Source organism: Fragaria vesca, linkage group LG2 (genome assembly GCF_000184155.1).
Source record: "Fragaria vesca subsp. vesca linkage group LG2, FraVesHawaii_1.0, whole genome shotgun sequence".
Classification (NCBI taxonomy): Eukaryota; Viridiplantae; Streptophyta; class Magnoliopsida; order Rosales; family Rosaceae; genus Fragaria; species Fragaria vesca.
In genome coordinates this window covers 32,727,037-32,741,391 of record NC_020492.1, presented here as the reverse complement: position 1 = coordinate 32,741,391, position 14,355 = coordinate 32,727,037, and the positions used below count along the sequence as shown (strand labels likewise).

The following is a 14,355-nucleotide window of genomic DNA, read 5'->3' as shown; positions in this document are numbered from 1 at the left end:
ACTCAACATGTCAAACTAAGAAACATGAAAACAGATCATCTAGAGCACACAAGGCACACTATTTTATGTTGAAATCATCATCTTCAGAAATTCATGGAAATCGAGTACTCCATTTCCGTCAAGATCAAAGACCCTGATCATGGATACACACTCATCATAGGATTTGGCATCACCTAGTCGATTGAACATGTTTTGTAATCCTTTTGGTGTAATGCATCCACAGCCTTTATCAACTTGAAACATCTCAAAAGCGTTCTTAAGATCGTCATTTTCATCGGCATCAATGTCCTCTCGCCTCATCAATTTGACGAAGTCTTCAAACTCCAGTAAGTTGTCACCATCATTATCCAATTCTTTGATCACAGTTTGAGCCTCGTTGATGGACATAGGTTCCCCGATTGACATGAAGTAAGCTTGAAGTTCGTCGGCTGAGATCTTACCGTCTTTGTTGGTGTCAAAATGATCAAAAACTTTTGCAAGCTTCTCATCACTTGCGACACTGCTGCTACTTTCAGTAGGAAGGGATGCAGATAAAGAAGGGCTATGGTTTTTGGGTTTCGAACCAAGGAAAGAGAGGTTTAGCTTAAGCATCAAGTTCTTAGTAGTGAAAAACCATTTGTAAGCCTTTGAACCAATTGCTATGATCTGCATTTCTAAATAGGAGAAACAAAGGTTGATAATCAATATCTTGCAGCTTACCAGTGGCTAGCTAGTAAGTTTATTTATAGAACTCGTCTGCATGCAACATGAAACTGCAGCGTAGTTTCTGTGTCGGAGGTGCGCAATTGACTGAAAACTTAGAAGACTGACTTGTGTAGAAGTTGGTATACTTGCATAGGAATTTACAGGAATTTTCATTGAGATGACTCCTTGTGCTACTGAAGAGGAATCAAGTTGGTGGTGCTGATAGGTCAAAAATTGAAAATAACTAAGAAACTTTCCCCAGTTTTTTTAACCATAGTGCACATGACAAGAAAAAGAGTAAAAGACACATGAGAGAGCCCCTGGGATTCATTACCTAAATAATGCCCATCAGACTAAAAGAGTGAGCCGAATCATCTTCTGATTTCATACGACTGTTGTTAGATTAAAATTTAACGGTGATAAATAATGAGCATTTCAATGGTCTTGTTATCTTTCACCATCAGATCAAAATTTAACGACAATTAAATACAACATACTACAGATTTAATCGGTCACACGAGTGACGAAATTAAATTTAATGGGTTAGGCCAATTCTCTGTAATTGGACAATGTAGTGACATGGGCCTTGGCAAAAAAGGCGCATAAGATTATAAGAGCATGTTGGGTACGTTCGAACCCTGAAGCTGTCAAAGTGATCATGCAGCGTATAGTTAGAACATTTCAAACTCGTCGATAAATTAACTTCTGGGCTTAGAAAACATTTGGATGGTCCAGTTTAGTGAACTGGGCCTCAGCCCGCATATAAATGAGTCATCCTGCTTCGAAAATGAGAAACCCACACTCTTCTCTGAGCTCAGTGTTGCAGTCACTCTCCGAAACCATCACACAGTTCACAACCCAGCTACATCCCCATGGCCAAAAATGTAATTTCACAGCTATGACACTCACCGGCGGCAGCACACACTCTCCTTCCTCCCAACCAGATGCTCAGGCGCTACTGCTTCCACCGCCGACCACTCCACGTGTCCCGAACCGCCGTCCACTGGAAGCCCCGGGACGAGTACAAGCTGACCCGACCCGAATTGCTCGACCGGATCTCCCGCCTCCTCGTCCTCCAACGGTACGACGCCCTTAACAACCTCTCTTTTGAATTCTCCGATCAACTCCTCAACTCCGTTCTCCGCAACCTCAAGCTAAACCCTAACGCCTGCTTAGCGTTCTTCAAATTGGCCTCGAAGCAACAAAAGTTCAGGCCTAATCTCAAGTCTTACTGTATAATTGTTCATATTTTATCTAGGGCTAGATTGTATGATCAAACCAGAGCCTACTTGAATGAATTGGTTGCTCTCTGTAAGAGTAATTATCCGGTTTTCGTGGTGTGGAATGAGCTTGTTAGGGTTTATAGGGAGTTTAATTTTTCGCCGACGGTTTTCGATATGATTCTCAAGGTGTTTGCTGAGCAAGGGATGATAAAGTATGCATTACATGTGTTTGATAATATGGGGAAGTGCGGTAGGGTGCCGAGTTTGAGGTCTTGTAATTCTTTGTTGAGTAATTTAGTCAGGAATGGGGAGAGTGATACTGCATTGCTTGTTTACGAGCAGGTAGTTAGGTTGGGGATTGTGCCGGATGTGTATACTTGTTCGATTATGGTGAGAGCGTATTGTAAGGAGGGGAGAGTGAGCAGGGCGGCGGAGTTTGTGAAGGAAATGGAGAGGTCAGGGGTTGAGGTAAATGTGGTGAGTTATAATAGCTTGATTGATGGGTATGCCAGTCTGGGAGATGTTGAAGGAGCGACATCGGTGTTGAGGGTGATGTCTGAAAGGGGAATTAAGAGAAATGTGGTGAGTTGTACGCTGTTGATGAAGGCCTACTGCAGGCAAGGTAAAATGGAGGAAGCGGAGGAGGTGCTTCGTGGTATAAAGGAGGAGGAGCCTGTGGTTGTCGATGAGTGTGCGTATGGTGTGTTGGTAGATGGGTATTGTAAAGCTGGCAGAATGGATGATGCTGGTAGGATTCAAGATGAGATGTTGAGGATAGGTTTAAAAATGAATACTATCATTTGCAACTCCTTGATCAACGGGTATTGTAAGCTTGGTCAAGTTCGGGAAGCAGAGGGAGTATTGAAGCATATGAGATCTTGGAACTTAAAGCCTGATTCTTATAGTTACAATACCCTGATGGATGGTTATTGTAGGAAGGGTCAGACAAGTGAATCATTGAAGGTTTTTGATGAGATGCCTCAGGGAGGAATCCATCACACTGTGGTAACTTATAATACCCTTCTCAAGGGTTTATGTCAAGCGAATGCTTTTGATGGTGCTTTACACCTTTGGAATTTAATGTTGAAAAGAGGGTTGGCTCCTGAAGAGGTTAGCTACTGTTCTCTGCTTGATGGGTTTTTCAAGAAGGAAGATCTTGACAGTGCTATAAATCTGTGGAAAGTTATTTTGACAAAGGGTTTTACAAAAAGCCGGTTTGCTTTCAATACAATGATTAATGGGTTATGCAAGATGGGGAAGTTGGTCGAAGCGGAGGAGATCTTCAGCAAGATGAAGGAGCTAGGATATTTACCTGATGAGATAACTTATAGAACCCTGAGTGATCAGTACTGCAAAGTTGGGAATGTTGAAGAAGCTTTCAGAGTTAAAACTTTGATGGAAGCGCAGGCAATATTTCCTTCAATTGAAATGTACAATTCGCTCATCAGTGGTGTTTTTATGTCTAGGGATATAAGTAAAGTGATGCATCTTCTTACTGAAATGCAGACAAGGGGACTATCCCCTAACACTGTAACGTATGGAGCTCTTATCTCTGGTTGGTGCAATGAAGGGATGCTTGATAAAGCTTTTAGTTTATACTTTGAGATGATTGACAAAGGGTTTGACACCAATTTGATCATTTGCAGCAAATTTATCAGTACTCTGTATAGGCTTGGAAAGATTGATGAAGCAAGTATTCTGTTGCAGAAGATAATAGATTATGATTCTATTCCATTTCAAAAAGGCGATATTACACATAGCGAAATTCAAAAGTTTGCAGATTCTCTTGATGAAAGTGCTAAAAGTTTCTGTCTGCCTAACAATGTCATATACAATATTGCTATCTTTGGAATCTGCAAATCGGGAAAGGTTGGTGATGCAAGAAAGTTTTTATCGGCTTTGCTGCTTAATGGCTTTTCTCCGGACAATTTTACATACTGTACACTGATTCACGCCACTGCTGCTGCTGGTAATGTGAACGAGGCTTTCAGCTTACGAGATGAAATGCTGAGAAGGAATCTTGTTCCTAACATTACCACATATAATGCTCTTATAAATGGCTTGTGCAAATCAGGAAATTTGGATCGAGCGCAGAGTCTCTTCCATAAACTTTGCAAGAAGGGGTTAGCTCCTAATGCTGTTACCTATAATATATTGATCGATGGATACTGCAGAATTGGCAATACTGTTGAAGCTTTTAAGTTTAAAGACAAGATGATTCTAGAAGGGATTGTTCCCTCTATAATCACTTATTCTGCATTGATCAATGGTCTTTATAAGCAAGGAAATATGAAAGAATCTGTGAAGCTTTTGAGCCAAATGATCAAGGCTGGAGTGCAACAAAACCTTGTCAATTATGTACTCCAGTTTAGTTGATACATTACATGTGGGGTATAGATGTTCCAACTTCAGAAGCATATTATTGAATATGCATCTTAATGCTTTCCATGTGGAGTTCCGACACTGCAATTTGGAAGCCTGTTTGTGTTTTCATATTATTCCCCTGACCAAGTGGTCCAGGTAATTTGCATGATTAGTTTAGTCCTCTATGATTTAGTTTCCAACAATGCATTCACCTGGATGATAGGATCAATTGCAATTATTAATTTATTGACCTAAGCAGATTCTATATTTTTGTTTTTTTCTTTTGAGAAATTAACTATTAGATTTTAACAGACCATGATAAGGGTTGGCTCTGCAAGAGCTTTTGACAGTTTTAGCTGCAAAGTAGTGCAAGAGCATTGGCATGTGAGATATAGATTGCCTCCACATTTGCGACCTAGAGATGATATCTTTTAGAATATTGTCAAGAAAAAATGAGGACCTTCAATTGGGTTGAAGATAAACTACTTGGCAGAGGTATACCAGAAGGTCTGAATGTGGAGTCTCCTGCTCAGTATGGAACTGCAACCTATCCCAAGGTATGTCATTATCCAGTTGACTTCTTTGGTGATTCTTTAATGCTTAACCGTGAATTTGTAGTCTTTCACAAGTCACAACTGTCAAATGTATATATGTTTTAGTTTTTACTAATATATGTTGAATCTATTCATTGGACTTGATTATCTGGTCACTCTGGAATCAAAATAGCCGGATATTGTAACATTCATTGTAGAACCCATCATATTTGTTTCTTGTTTGTGACTATCCTTTATGCGTGTTTTTATGATGTCATATGCAGGAAAGATGAACAAAGAGTGTTGATCATTTGGGTGCAATACTGAGGTTATGACAACATTTCTGGCTAAGTTTGACATCCAGAATGTTTCCCGGTGTGATACAACCTACTAATTTGAATACAAGGTACAAAGGTTACTCATTGGTCCATACAAACTCATAAATTGTTTGTGCTTAGGTTTGTGAATTAATGACTTAATTCAACCGTCTCATCTCTTTCACTAAATAAGAAATCTAATTAATGATCATATTTATATCTATGAAAGTTTGTCCAGATGCTAATGTTTCAAACTATTAGAATATGGAAATACCAATTAATCCTCCTTCAGTATATAGTCCGGTCTTCATATTTTTGCAGTTTATCTTTGATAGATTCTAATAACCCCAACATTCTTACTGAATCTAGGGCATCATCCATCTTCAGTACAGAAATACCGGCCTTGTGTCAAGTGGGAAGAGTGTGCGGACTCTGCAATCATGACTCATGCAGAGCAGTAAATGCAATGCCAACCCCTGAAGCCTAAGGACTAAGGTATGTTCCTTTTATTGCATTATTTACCAGAGCTTACTGTAACTTCTAAGTTCTGGCATGAGTGTTCTTTCTATATGGTCGAATGGGTTACAAACACCCTTAGGTAAACTAAAGTGTTGCTGTCAGTAAAACCAAATTTCACTAGTATAATAGGATTTACAGTCGATTGTGAGGAATTGTGATTGGGTATATCGTTTGAGTTCTGTGGTTTGCTGTGGAAGTATTTCAATTAAAGTGACTTGGTCATTGTATTTTTTTCTTTTTTAAATTCTGGAATATGCAGACTTTAATTTTATAAACTAAGATAAATGAAAATATTGACACCAAATTAAGACAGCTAATAGTATAAGCTTCCCCTCAAAAGAAATGAGAAGAAAAAAAAAAGAGAGAAAGATAGTTGTGTGGCATCTTTTAGTTATTTAATTATTGGTGTGAGGTATGCCTCATTTAAAAGCGTAGACTTACAGGTACCTCCTGAAAATGACAGGCAGGAATTAAGAAGAAAGTATATGTCACATCCCACATTCGCATTCAGCTCTGCGTATTGCTATGGGGACACGGACATGTGAAGAAACAAGTAAGCTAACGTTGAGGAAGTAGCTCTTTAGTTTCAGGTCTGCCACTCGATTCCTACAGTGAACATTTTGAGTGAGGTTGTTAGATGATCTGATAAAGCTTTCATCTTCTTTTTGGTGAAGCAGCAAATTGAGAATATCATGCAAGACTGTCTTTTTGGATATTTTGGGTGCTTGGAAATGATTATTTACTTTGGTATCATGGTATTCTTGAATGCATGCACTTTTATTAGCTGTGGCTTGGATTCTTGGAATAATGGCATCCCACTTTATCCTAATATAGTTCATATAGGGGTCATTGTGGAAGGGAAAGTTGTATGAATTGTCACTATAGATACCTCTGAATCGTCTTTATAAACGTAAACCTAAGTAAGTATCACCGCAGACTTCAATTCAAGCATCATTTCAAGTACTGCAAGTGGTCCTTGTTCCGGACTTTGTTGTTCAACATTTCGACTCTTGCTCGAAAAGTTTCCGACCTCATATGGCTCAGCGATCAGTTTCTTTCCATGTCTACTGATCGCTAATTCCTCTTCATGTTGGATCTCATCGGTTCTGTATTGTATCAGTATGAAATGATTAATTAGTTCCTTGCTCTATACTACCGACACTCCCAATATGTAATTCAAACTGTGAAGTGTTGGTGATTAAAACTCCCAAGTTGACAATTTCACTCGATTACTTGTTTAAATATCATTCGGTAGAGTGATTATACAATACAAGTCGATCGTGACTGGCTGACTGTAAAATTTTCCCGTTAAGACTGGGCAGCTGGCCATGATGTTCCAAATTTCTAATAACTATCATTTTTAGTAAAAAGGCAATTAACAATTAATCACCAAAAATGAACCTAATTACCTAATACCTCTATACTAAAAAGAGTTGGCAAGCAAATCAGCTGGCAAATATCTTTCCAGCTGCTACGTGCACTTTAAGCAAACGAGCAAAATATGGAGATTACAATATTTGACTATAATTCCATATTAATCACAAGATTCAAAACCCTGTTTATGGTATAACGCTCAAAACAATGCAATTAATCAGAGTAATTAGCATGCTTAAATTGCAAATTAACTTTGAAAGCAAGCAGATCATATATATCTTTCTTTTTTTTGGGAGAGAAGATCATATATATCTTGAATCCACTTAATTACATCGTACATATATACTATCGACGGAGAAAGAAAAAAAGTCCCAAAAGACAAATCAAACACTGTTTAATAAGAAAAATTAAGCAGACAATTAATAGCTTAGTCTTGTATTGACTATGACTGATTGCTCAGTTCAAACTACATCTTCTTTTTAAATCTCATGGAACTGATGGAAGCGTTTCGGACCCCATGCCTCCTTAAGTTGTGATGTTTATATATAGTCAGCTAGCTAACCTAGATTAATAGATGATTAAAGTACTATGATTTTGTCCATCTATCGTACGACGGTACGAGACTATGATTTTGTACAAGTGAGGGAACTCTTATACTGAGGACTCTTAAGTTGAAGACTTTTTTGTTTATGGTTTAAAAGACTTATTTTTTGATCATATTTTGACATCTCATCCGTTTAGTTTTTAGGTTATATGAGTATATCATTGTTACAAATTTTTAGCCAAATTGGTGTTCGTTAAGATAACAATCTAGATCAAATTAATGGACGAACCACATCTGTCAAATATGAACCGTTCAAGTTCATAATTGATAAATCACACTTATGAATGCCTTAACAATTTTTAATATAGCTGAAAATTTGGAGAAATGATCTACTCATAAATACCTATAAACTGATCAGTCAAAATATGGATATAAGATCGAAAGGTGGGATAAGCCAAAAAGTCATCAACTTAAGGGTCATTAGAAAGACTTCCTAGATAATAGAATTATATAATCGAGTGGTCACGAAATTACTTCCAACAAAAACTTCACTGATCGGTATTATTTACCATGAATTCATCAAGCCACCCAAAAATAGCTCTTTTTTCTTTACAGGGGATCGATTACAGACTATATGATACAATCAGTTAAGAAGTATATTACACAATACAATGGTGGCAGATGTTCATCAATTAGTCCAGTTATTGCTTTATTTCTGGACTAACTTTCTTGTTTCCTCATCATGACACAAATTTTAATATGGTTGATATATGAGTTTGTACCTGTATAATAATCTACAAATAACATCACAAACGAATTATGATCTTTCTTGACTTCATCTTCCATGATCCACGTACCTTCGATCAAATATATCCGAAACTGATCGATCAAGTAGCTTATATCAATAATGCGACAGATCACACTCCCAAAACGAACAGTTTCGGCTTCAATTTGCAGCAAATTAACACATTCCATCTTCGATCCATGTCCGAATCTCTGCAGTGTTCAAGAGTCCAAAACAAATGGTGTTTCCAGGAGATCATAAGGTGCCCAGAGCGCGTCCAAAGGGCATGGCCTGTTGGCCTCCAATCTCGCCCACGGTTTCCCTTTCCCACTCCAATGCAACAGACTCACCGAACCCGGATGCAAATTCCGGCAAAGCCCCCGGAAGTTATCACCGCCGAGCCCATGTTGGTTCCATCTGTGCTCCACTGGAGCTATCTTCCCAGCAAAAACAAGAAGAAACGGCGGTAAAGAACCGAGCTCGTAGATTCTCATCCTCTTCTGCAGCTGCATCCACTCTTCTATCTTCGCCGTATAATCCCCGCCTCTCCACCGGTCCAGATCAATCACCATCACTCCTGTGTTGAAGTAGCACGCCTTCCGGTCGGCGAACGTGAGAGACAGAGAAGGGTTGGACCAGAATGCGGAAGTAAAATATGAGGTAAAGTTTGCGTTGCAGTACTCCGGCGCAGCCAGGACAGTGTCTTCGTTGCCGAGAGGAATGTCGGCAAGTTTGGCAATGTCGTCGACTAGGATGAGATCGGAGTCGAGGTAAACGACGCGTCGTACGCAGAGGGGGAGGAGGTTGGCGAGGTAGCTACGGGCGTAGTTGAGAGGGCAGTCCAAGGCGGAGCGGATGGAGGTGGAGATGAGTCCTGTAACGTGGGAGTCGTCAAAGGGGTAGATTTGGAAAGTGAGGTAAGGGAAGGAGGAAGCGATAGTGGAGCGTAGGTGAGACGCGTTGGCGGCGGCGGAGGTGACGAAGTGGAAGGCGACGTTTTGAGGGCAGGAGGAGTGTTGGAGGACGGAAAGTATGGCGGCCATGGAGCCGCGGATGTAGGCGGTGTCTAGGGTCATTGCCACGTGGACGGCTTGGCGGGAACAGATCATGAAGTGGTGGTTGTTGTTGTTGTCTTCTTCATCGGGGTCGAAGTCTTCGTCGTGGACGGTGGTGATGGAAGGGCAGTCGGGGGAGTTGTAGAACTGCGGAGCCTCTCGGAAATGTTGAGCGGCGGTGGCGGTGGTGTTGGTGTTTATATTGGTTGGAGTAGAGAAAGAGTGAATGGGGAAGAGAATAAGAGAGAGAATGAAGAAGAGTGGTAGCTTGGGAGTAGGCGTGGGCATGGTTTTGAAAAGTGAGAAGAGAAGGAGTACAGTGGTCTCACAGAGAGAGTGAGATCTGTAGAGAGATGATGATCTGTAGGTTAGGTTTTATTACATGGGAAGGTTTTTTTTTNTTTTTTTTTTTTAAGTAAATCAGAAAGAAGCAAGACGCGTTAGAAAAGGAAGATGGAATTATGGGAATGGGAAAGGTGAGGTGGGTTATATCCTGGAACTGCAAGGTTCATCAGGACATGGAGGAATTGATTATAGAGGAATGGGAATGGGAATGGCTTTAGCTTGGTCAAGAATATTTGTAGTTGGTGGGTTCACATTAGTCCTGGTGATGAAGTAGCAAGTACTTGTCTTCTAGATATCTCTGCGTTTTGTACCTCTTATACAGAGATGATCAATCGGGTTCTTTGGTTTTGTAGGTAGCCATATATACAAAATGGACCCTAATGTTGGAATAATAATTATAACCTATGTTTTATTACTTTCTAGTTTCTACTTGTGAAAGAGAATGCAGATGAACGTAGGAACGTGGTCAAATTCATTTTAGGGAGAAAATTAATTAGTGATCGTGCTCATCAGGTTCCTTTGCTTTCACTTATTTTCTGGCTATTCATCTCTCTCAAGTGTTGAGGCATCGCAGTCGGAGAAAACTATTTCTGAGCAACCAAGACTGGTAGCAGTTTAAAACCTAAAGGAACCAAAAGAAGTAAAGAAAAGAAACTGATGCTTCGAAACAAAGTTATCTGAAATTTTAAAGCTCTACTATATAAATCGATCACCATCATGTGCCAAATGATGGAAACCCTGAATAATAAGGCTTATTAATTGAACATTTTGAACTACTTTGCATGGCTTATTAACCGGAGATGTTTCTGGTGTCATTGAAAGTAAAAATTTTATGTAAGTTAAACGCATAAGCCACATGATACGCCTGATCATGTAAGAATCTTTCAGAATTATATATACAACTTTTTCGAGAAGTAATTAATGTGTCATTGTGAACCGATCGATCGATCATCTGGAGTTTGTTTTGTCCTGGCATCTTGGCTAGTCTATAAACAAGGATACGTGAATGCTCCCTTATCAAGTAGCTAAGACTAGGGCAATCTCCATGAGTACCGATCAAGTCGAGTATATATCAGTGTCACCTCGAAAGTCCATGGCTCAATGTTCACTGCGTCATTATCATCATCAATAAGATTAATATTTGTCATGGTTTTGCACTACTCAAATATCTTAATCATGATCACGACGTCGTACAACAGATTCAGATCTTAATTTTGAGTTAATTGCGTTTAGCAATTAGCGGTGAGGATGCACAGTGGTCGCCACGGTTGGTCATCGACAGCCCCGTACGGTGGCGTGGGTCATGAGGGGCACACTTAAATGAACCTCACCTTGCACATGTTAAAGAGACTAGACTGAGGATTGAGATACATGCACATAGCCATGGCATGGCCATCACCACATTTCCATCATTGATTGCATATCCTATTTTTCTTTTCTTTTTATCAAATAAACAACTCAAATATTACAACTTCATGAATCGAACTCACAACATCTCATTTACTAAGCACCAAATGACACCGGACATATCCCATTAATTTGAAATCAAGTTTTTTGTTTTTATTTTTTATTTTGATTAATTTTTTATTATCATTCTTTAACTTTCTCTTATATCTATTTCAAGTCTCCGAACTAATAAACCTGATTGAGTTGGTCACAAAACCCATATGTAGAACCCTCGTACCCAAATTCTAATTCAGATGACGTTGATTGTAGTTAAATCTTAATCTATTATTAGTGACATGAGATGGAATCGTTTTGAAATAGTCATCTCATATACATGTTGGTCTCTGAACGTAAAAGACATTTAAGAAAACGGTATGATTTGATAAAAGAAGAGCACGCAAACTCACAAGCTCATTAGTGGCTAGTTCTATCAAAATTTGGTTTTCCCTAAGTTTATATCTCATTGTTTGAAAACCTGTACAATGAACACAGACTTCGTCGGAAAAAAAAAAAAAAAGACACAGACTTCAAAATAGATGATGAGATACGTCGGTGCTTGGTAAATACAATAATCGTGCGCACCGCACCGTTCAAAGACGACATCAAAGTAAAACCGTTTAATATTCCAAAGGTGTGACTTGACTTTAATGCCACAAAACAAGAATCTTACAGGTTAAAAACCTTGCGGTACAAGTCAAAAGATGGAGCTCCAAATTCAGCGAGTTAGGCCCAATTCTAGGTGGCCCAATTATACTCTCGTTTGTATTTTGCTCTTTTTTCTTCTGGGCATGTCTTGGTCACTCGACCTGTCTCAATTGATGCCGAAGCAACACTTCAATTATTTCATTTCTGGTTCCGATGGTGATAATATCTACCCCTCTAACACGCCAAGTTACATATACACAATGTGGGAATCCAAAAGGCAAACTACAATGAGCCATATTTGTAATATGAACTCCATGAAAATGAAGGATGTCGATGTGGCCCGGCCTGTTTCCCATGGGAGTCATTTTCTTAACTAGAGCCTCACTAAATGGCTTCACTTCGTTTCCATGAAGATGCTCAACTACTTTATGCAAAATTAATTCACTAATAACTAACTTGCTCTTGGAGAGTAGATGAAAGAGGCTGGTGTCCACATACAAATACACTTGCCGTGTACAAACCTTCCCTGCAACATCTCATTCTATCACTACCCAAATCTAAACCCTAAACCCTTTAGTCACAATAAAGCTCAACAACTGAAGAACTCAAATGTCAGTTTACAAATACTATACTTGTGACACCTAAAAAAGAACAAGAAGCAAAAAAGTTTGATGCTGCCTTCTCAATGGAGTGTGAAGGCAGCCTAAGCTAGCATACAAGAGTTTCACCATGGCCTAAGTTATATATTGCCTCCACTCCATTATATTGTTTATGCCAAAAAGTAAGTGTTTAATTTGGAGTCTAGGATTATCTAGGGTGTCTTCTCCAATACTCTAAAGAGCACAAGAAAGAGACAACCAAACACACAAAAACAACTGGGATTCCAAAGATAATTGCCACTTTGTTGAGTCCCATCTCACTCCCAGAGCCTGCACCGACTTTACGTGAATACGGCACACCATTGGCATTGCCATTCGAGGAGGTGTTGTAGCTAATGTAGCACTTGTTGAGATAAATCTGCCCCGAAATAGAATCTCCACACTCGGTCTTGGCCTTTTGAGAAGCACTTTGCAGGCAGGCCAAGCAATCCTGGTTCGCCAAGGAACCTTCGCATTGTCCTGAAACACCCACCGTGTCATAGCTACCGGTGTAGAAGCCACCTGTACCAACTCCATTGCTAGTGCTATTCTTGACATTGTTTTCCAATATACCGAAAGCTGTGTTCCTTTTTTTCCCAAGCGCACCCGCCGTTGCTTGGTAAACATCACAACGTTTAAAGAGAAATTATGTTGCATCGAATGGCTTTGCGTCAGCAATCTCATAACGCAAGTAGCACCCGCGGAGCTGGACTCGGACTGCTACACTGGTTTGTCCACAGAATCGGGTGACTAGAGACGGAATTTTGCTTACGCATGTGTTGCACTCGTCGGGGGAGAGGTCTCCGCGGCACTGGTAAAGACCATTAATGCCGTCGCTAGAGGCGGCTGTAGTGGCGAAGAAAGTCATTAGTGCAGAGTTTGAGACCAATGAGTCCATGAGGGGTTTAAGGTTTTCCGGGTAGACATTGTTTGGGAACATGTTTTTTGAACACGCAATGAAAACTAAGGGTGTGTGTTTTGAAGGCCTACACACAGCGACGGGGAGGGAAGTGAAAACCAGTGTGCAGATAAGTAGATGACACCAAAGAGACAACAGTGGCCTGATTTTGGTGGGCAGACTCATCATTGAGCAACCGGGAACAAACTCCACGAACATTGTCAGATCTAATATGTAAACTGATACTGGTTGAAGAACTTATAGAGACACAAATATCTAACAGCATAGGGGCCTCTTTTATACACTTTCCCATAATGCACTTGCACTTTCCTAATAGTAAGTGGAATACCGAGTTTGCTTATAATAATTGGAATACCGACTTTCCTGATACTGTGGAATACCGACTTTCCTGATATTAAGTGGAAACATGGGACAAGTTAATTGGACTTTGTCAAATTTAAGCATTATCGTACACTAGGTGATCATGGACACTGAAGTCTTGCAATTCTCTTTTGAGTGTGTTAATGACTCAATTTACTGTCTTGTTCAAAAAAAAAAAAACGCTCATTTTACGGCTACTTTAACTTCATTTTTTTTAATTTTTTTAATTAATCAGACCATAAAACATTAAGAAATTTTAAATACACACCCCTAATATCTTAATACACACCTCTTACTTAATACACCACCTATTTAGTTTTTTATTTTAGTATTATACTTAATACACATCCTAAACTACCTAAAATGCCATTAATTTATGAAATATTCTATTATTTAATATAATCAATATATATACTATTTGGTACCACTTTTTACATATTATTTCATCTAATTTTTGCTAGAAATTTTTAGTTATCATTGTTCAATTTATAATCAAATGATTATTGTTATATCTGAACTTTAAATCACCAATACAAGTTTTCAAGATTCACAAGCTACTCTAAATCACCAATACAAGTTTTCAAAATTCACAAGGTAGTAGAACT

General features: G+C 39.2%; 3 protein-coding genes across 3 annotated transcripts; 1 reads left to right on the top strand and 2 right to left on the bottom strand.

The window, feature by feature from the left end:
• Positions 1-63: 63 nt before the first annotated feature.
• LOC101313483 (probable calcium-binding protein CML41-like) lies at positions 64-651 on the bottom strand. The gene has a single exon (XM_004293182.1). It carries the CDS (start codon positions 649-651, stop codon positions 64-66), a length of 588 nt encoding a protein of 195 aa, XP_004293230.1.
• A 977-nt stretch (positions 652-1,628) lies between these two features.
• Positions 1,629-5,211, top strand: LOC101313188 (putative pentatricopeptide repeat-containing protein At1g19290-like). The gene is made up of 3 exons (XM_004293181.1): positions 1,629-4,427; positions 4,584-4,828; positions 5,089-5,211. Exon 1 carries the CDS (start codon positions 1,629-1,631, stop codon positions 4,281-4,283), a length of 2,655 nt encoding a protein of 884 aa, XP_004293229.1. The 3' UTR covers positions 4,284-4,427; positions 4,584-4,828; positions 5,089-5,211.
• A 2,879-nt stretch (positions 5,212-8,090) lies between these two features.
• On the bottom strand, positions 8,091-9,852 carry LOC101309611 (probable galacturonosyltransferase-like 1-like). The gene has a single exon (XM_004291864.1). The coding sequence runs from the start codon at positions 9,683-9,685 to the stop codon at positions 8,564-8,566; it is 1,122 nt and encodes a 373-aa protein (XP_004291912.1). The 5' UTR covers positions 9,686-9,852; the 3' UTR covers positions 8,091-8,563.
• Positions 9,853-14,355: the final 4,503 nt, after the last annotated feature.

Coding starts and splice junctions, on each gene's coding strand:
- LOC101313483 (XM_004293182.1), bottom strand. CDS start 651: ATGCAGATCATAGCAATTGGTTCAAAGGCTTACAAATGGTTTTTCACT.
- LOC101313188 (XM_004293181.1), top strand. CDS start 1,629: ATGCTCAGGCGCTACTGCTTCCACCGCCGACCACTCCACGTGTCCCGA.
- LOC101309611 (XM_004291864.1), bottom strand. CDS start 9,685: ATGCCCACGCCTACTCCCAAGCTACCACTCTTCTTCATTCTCTCTCTT.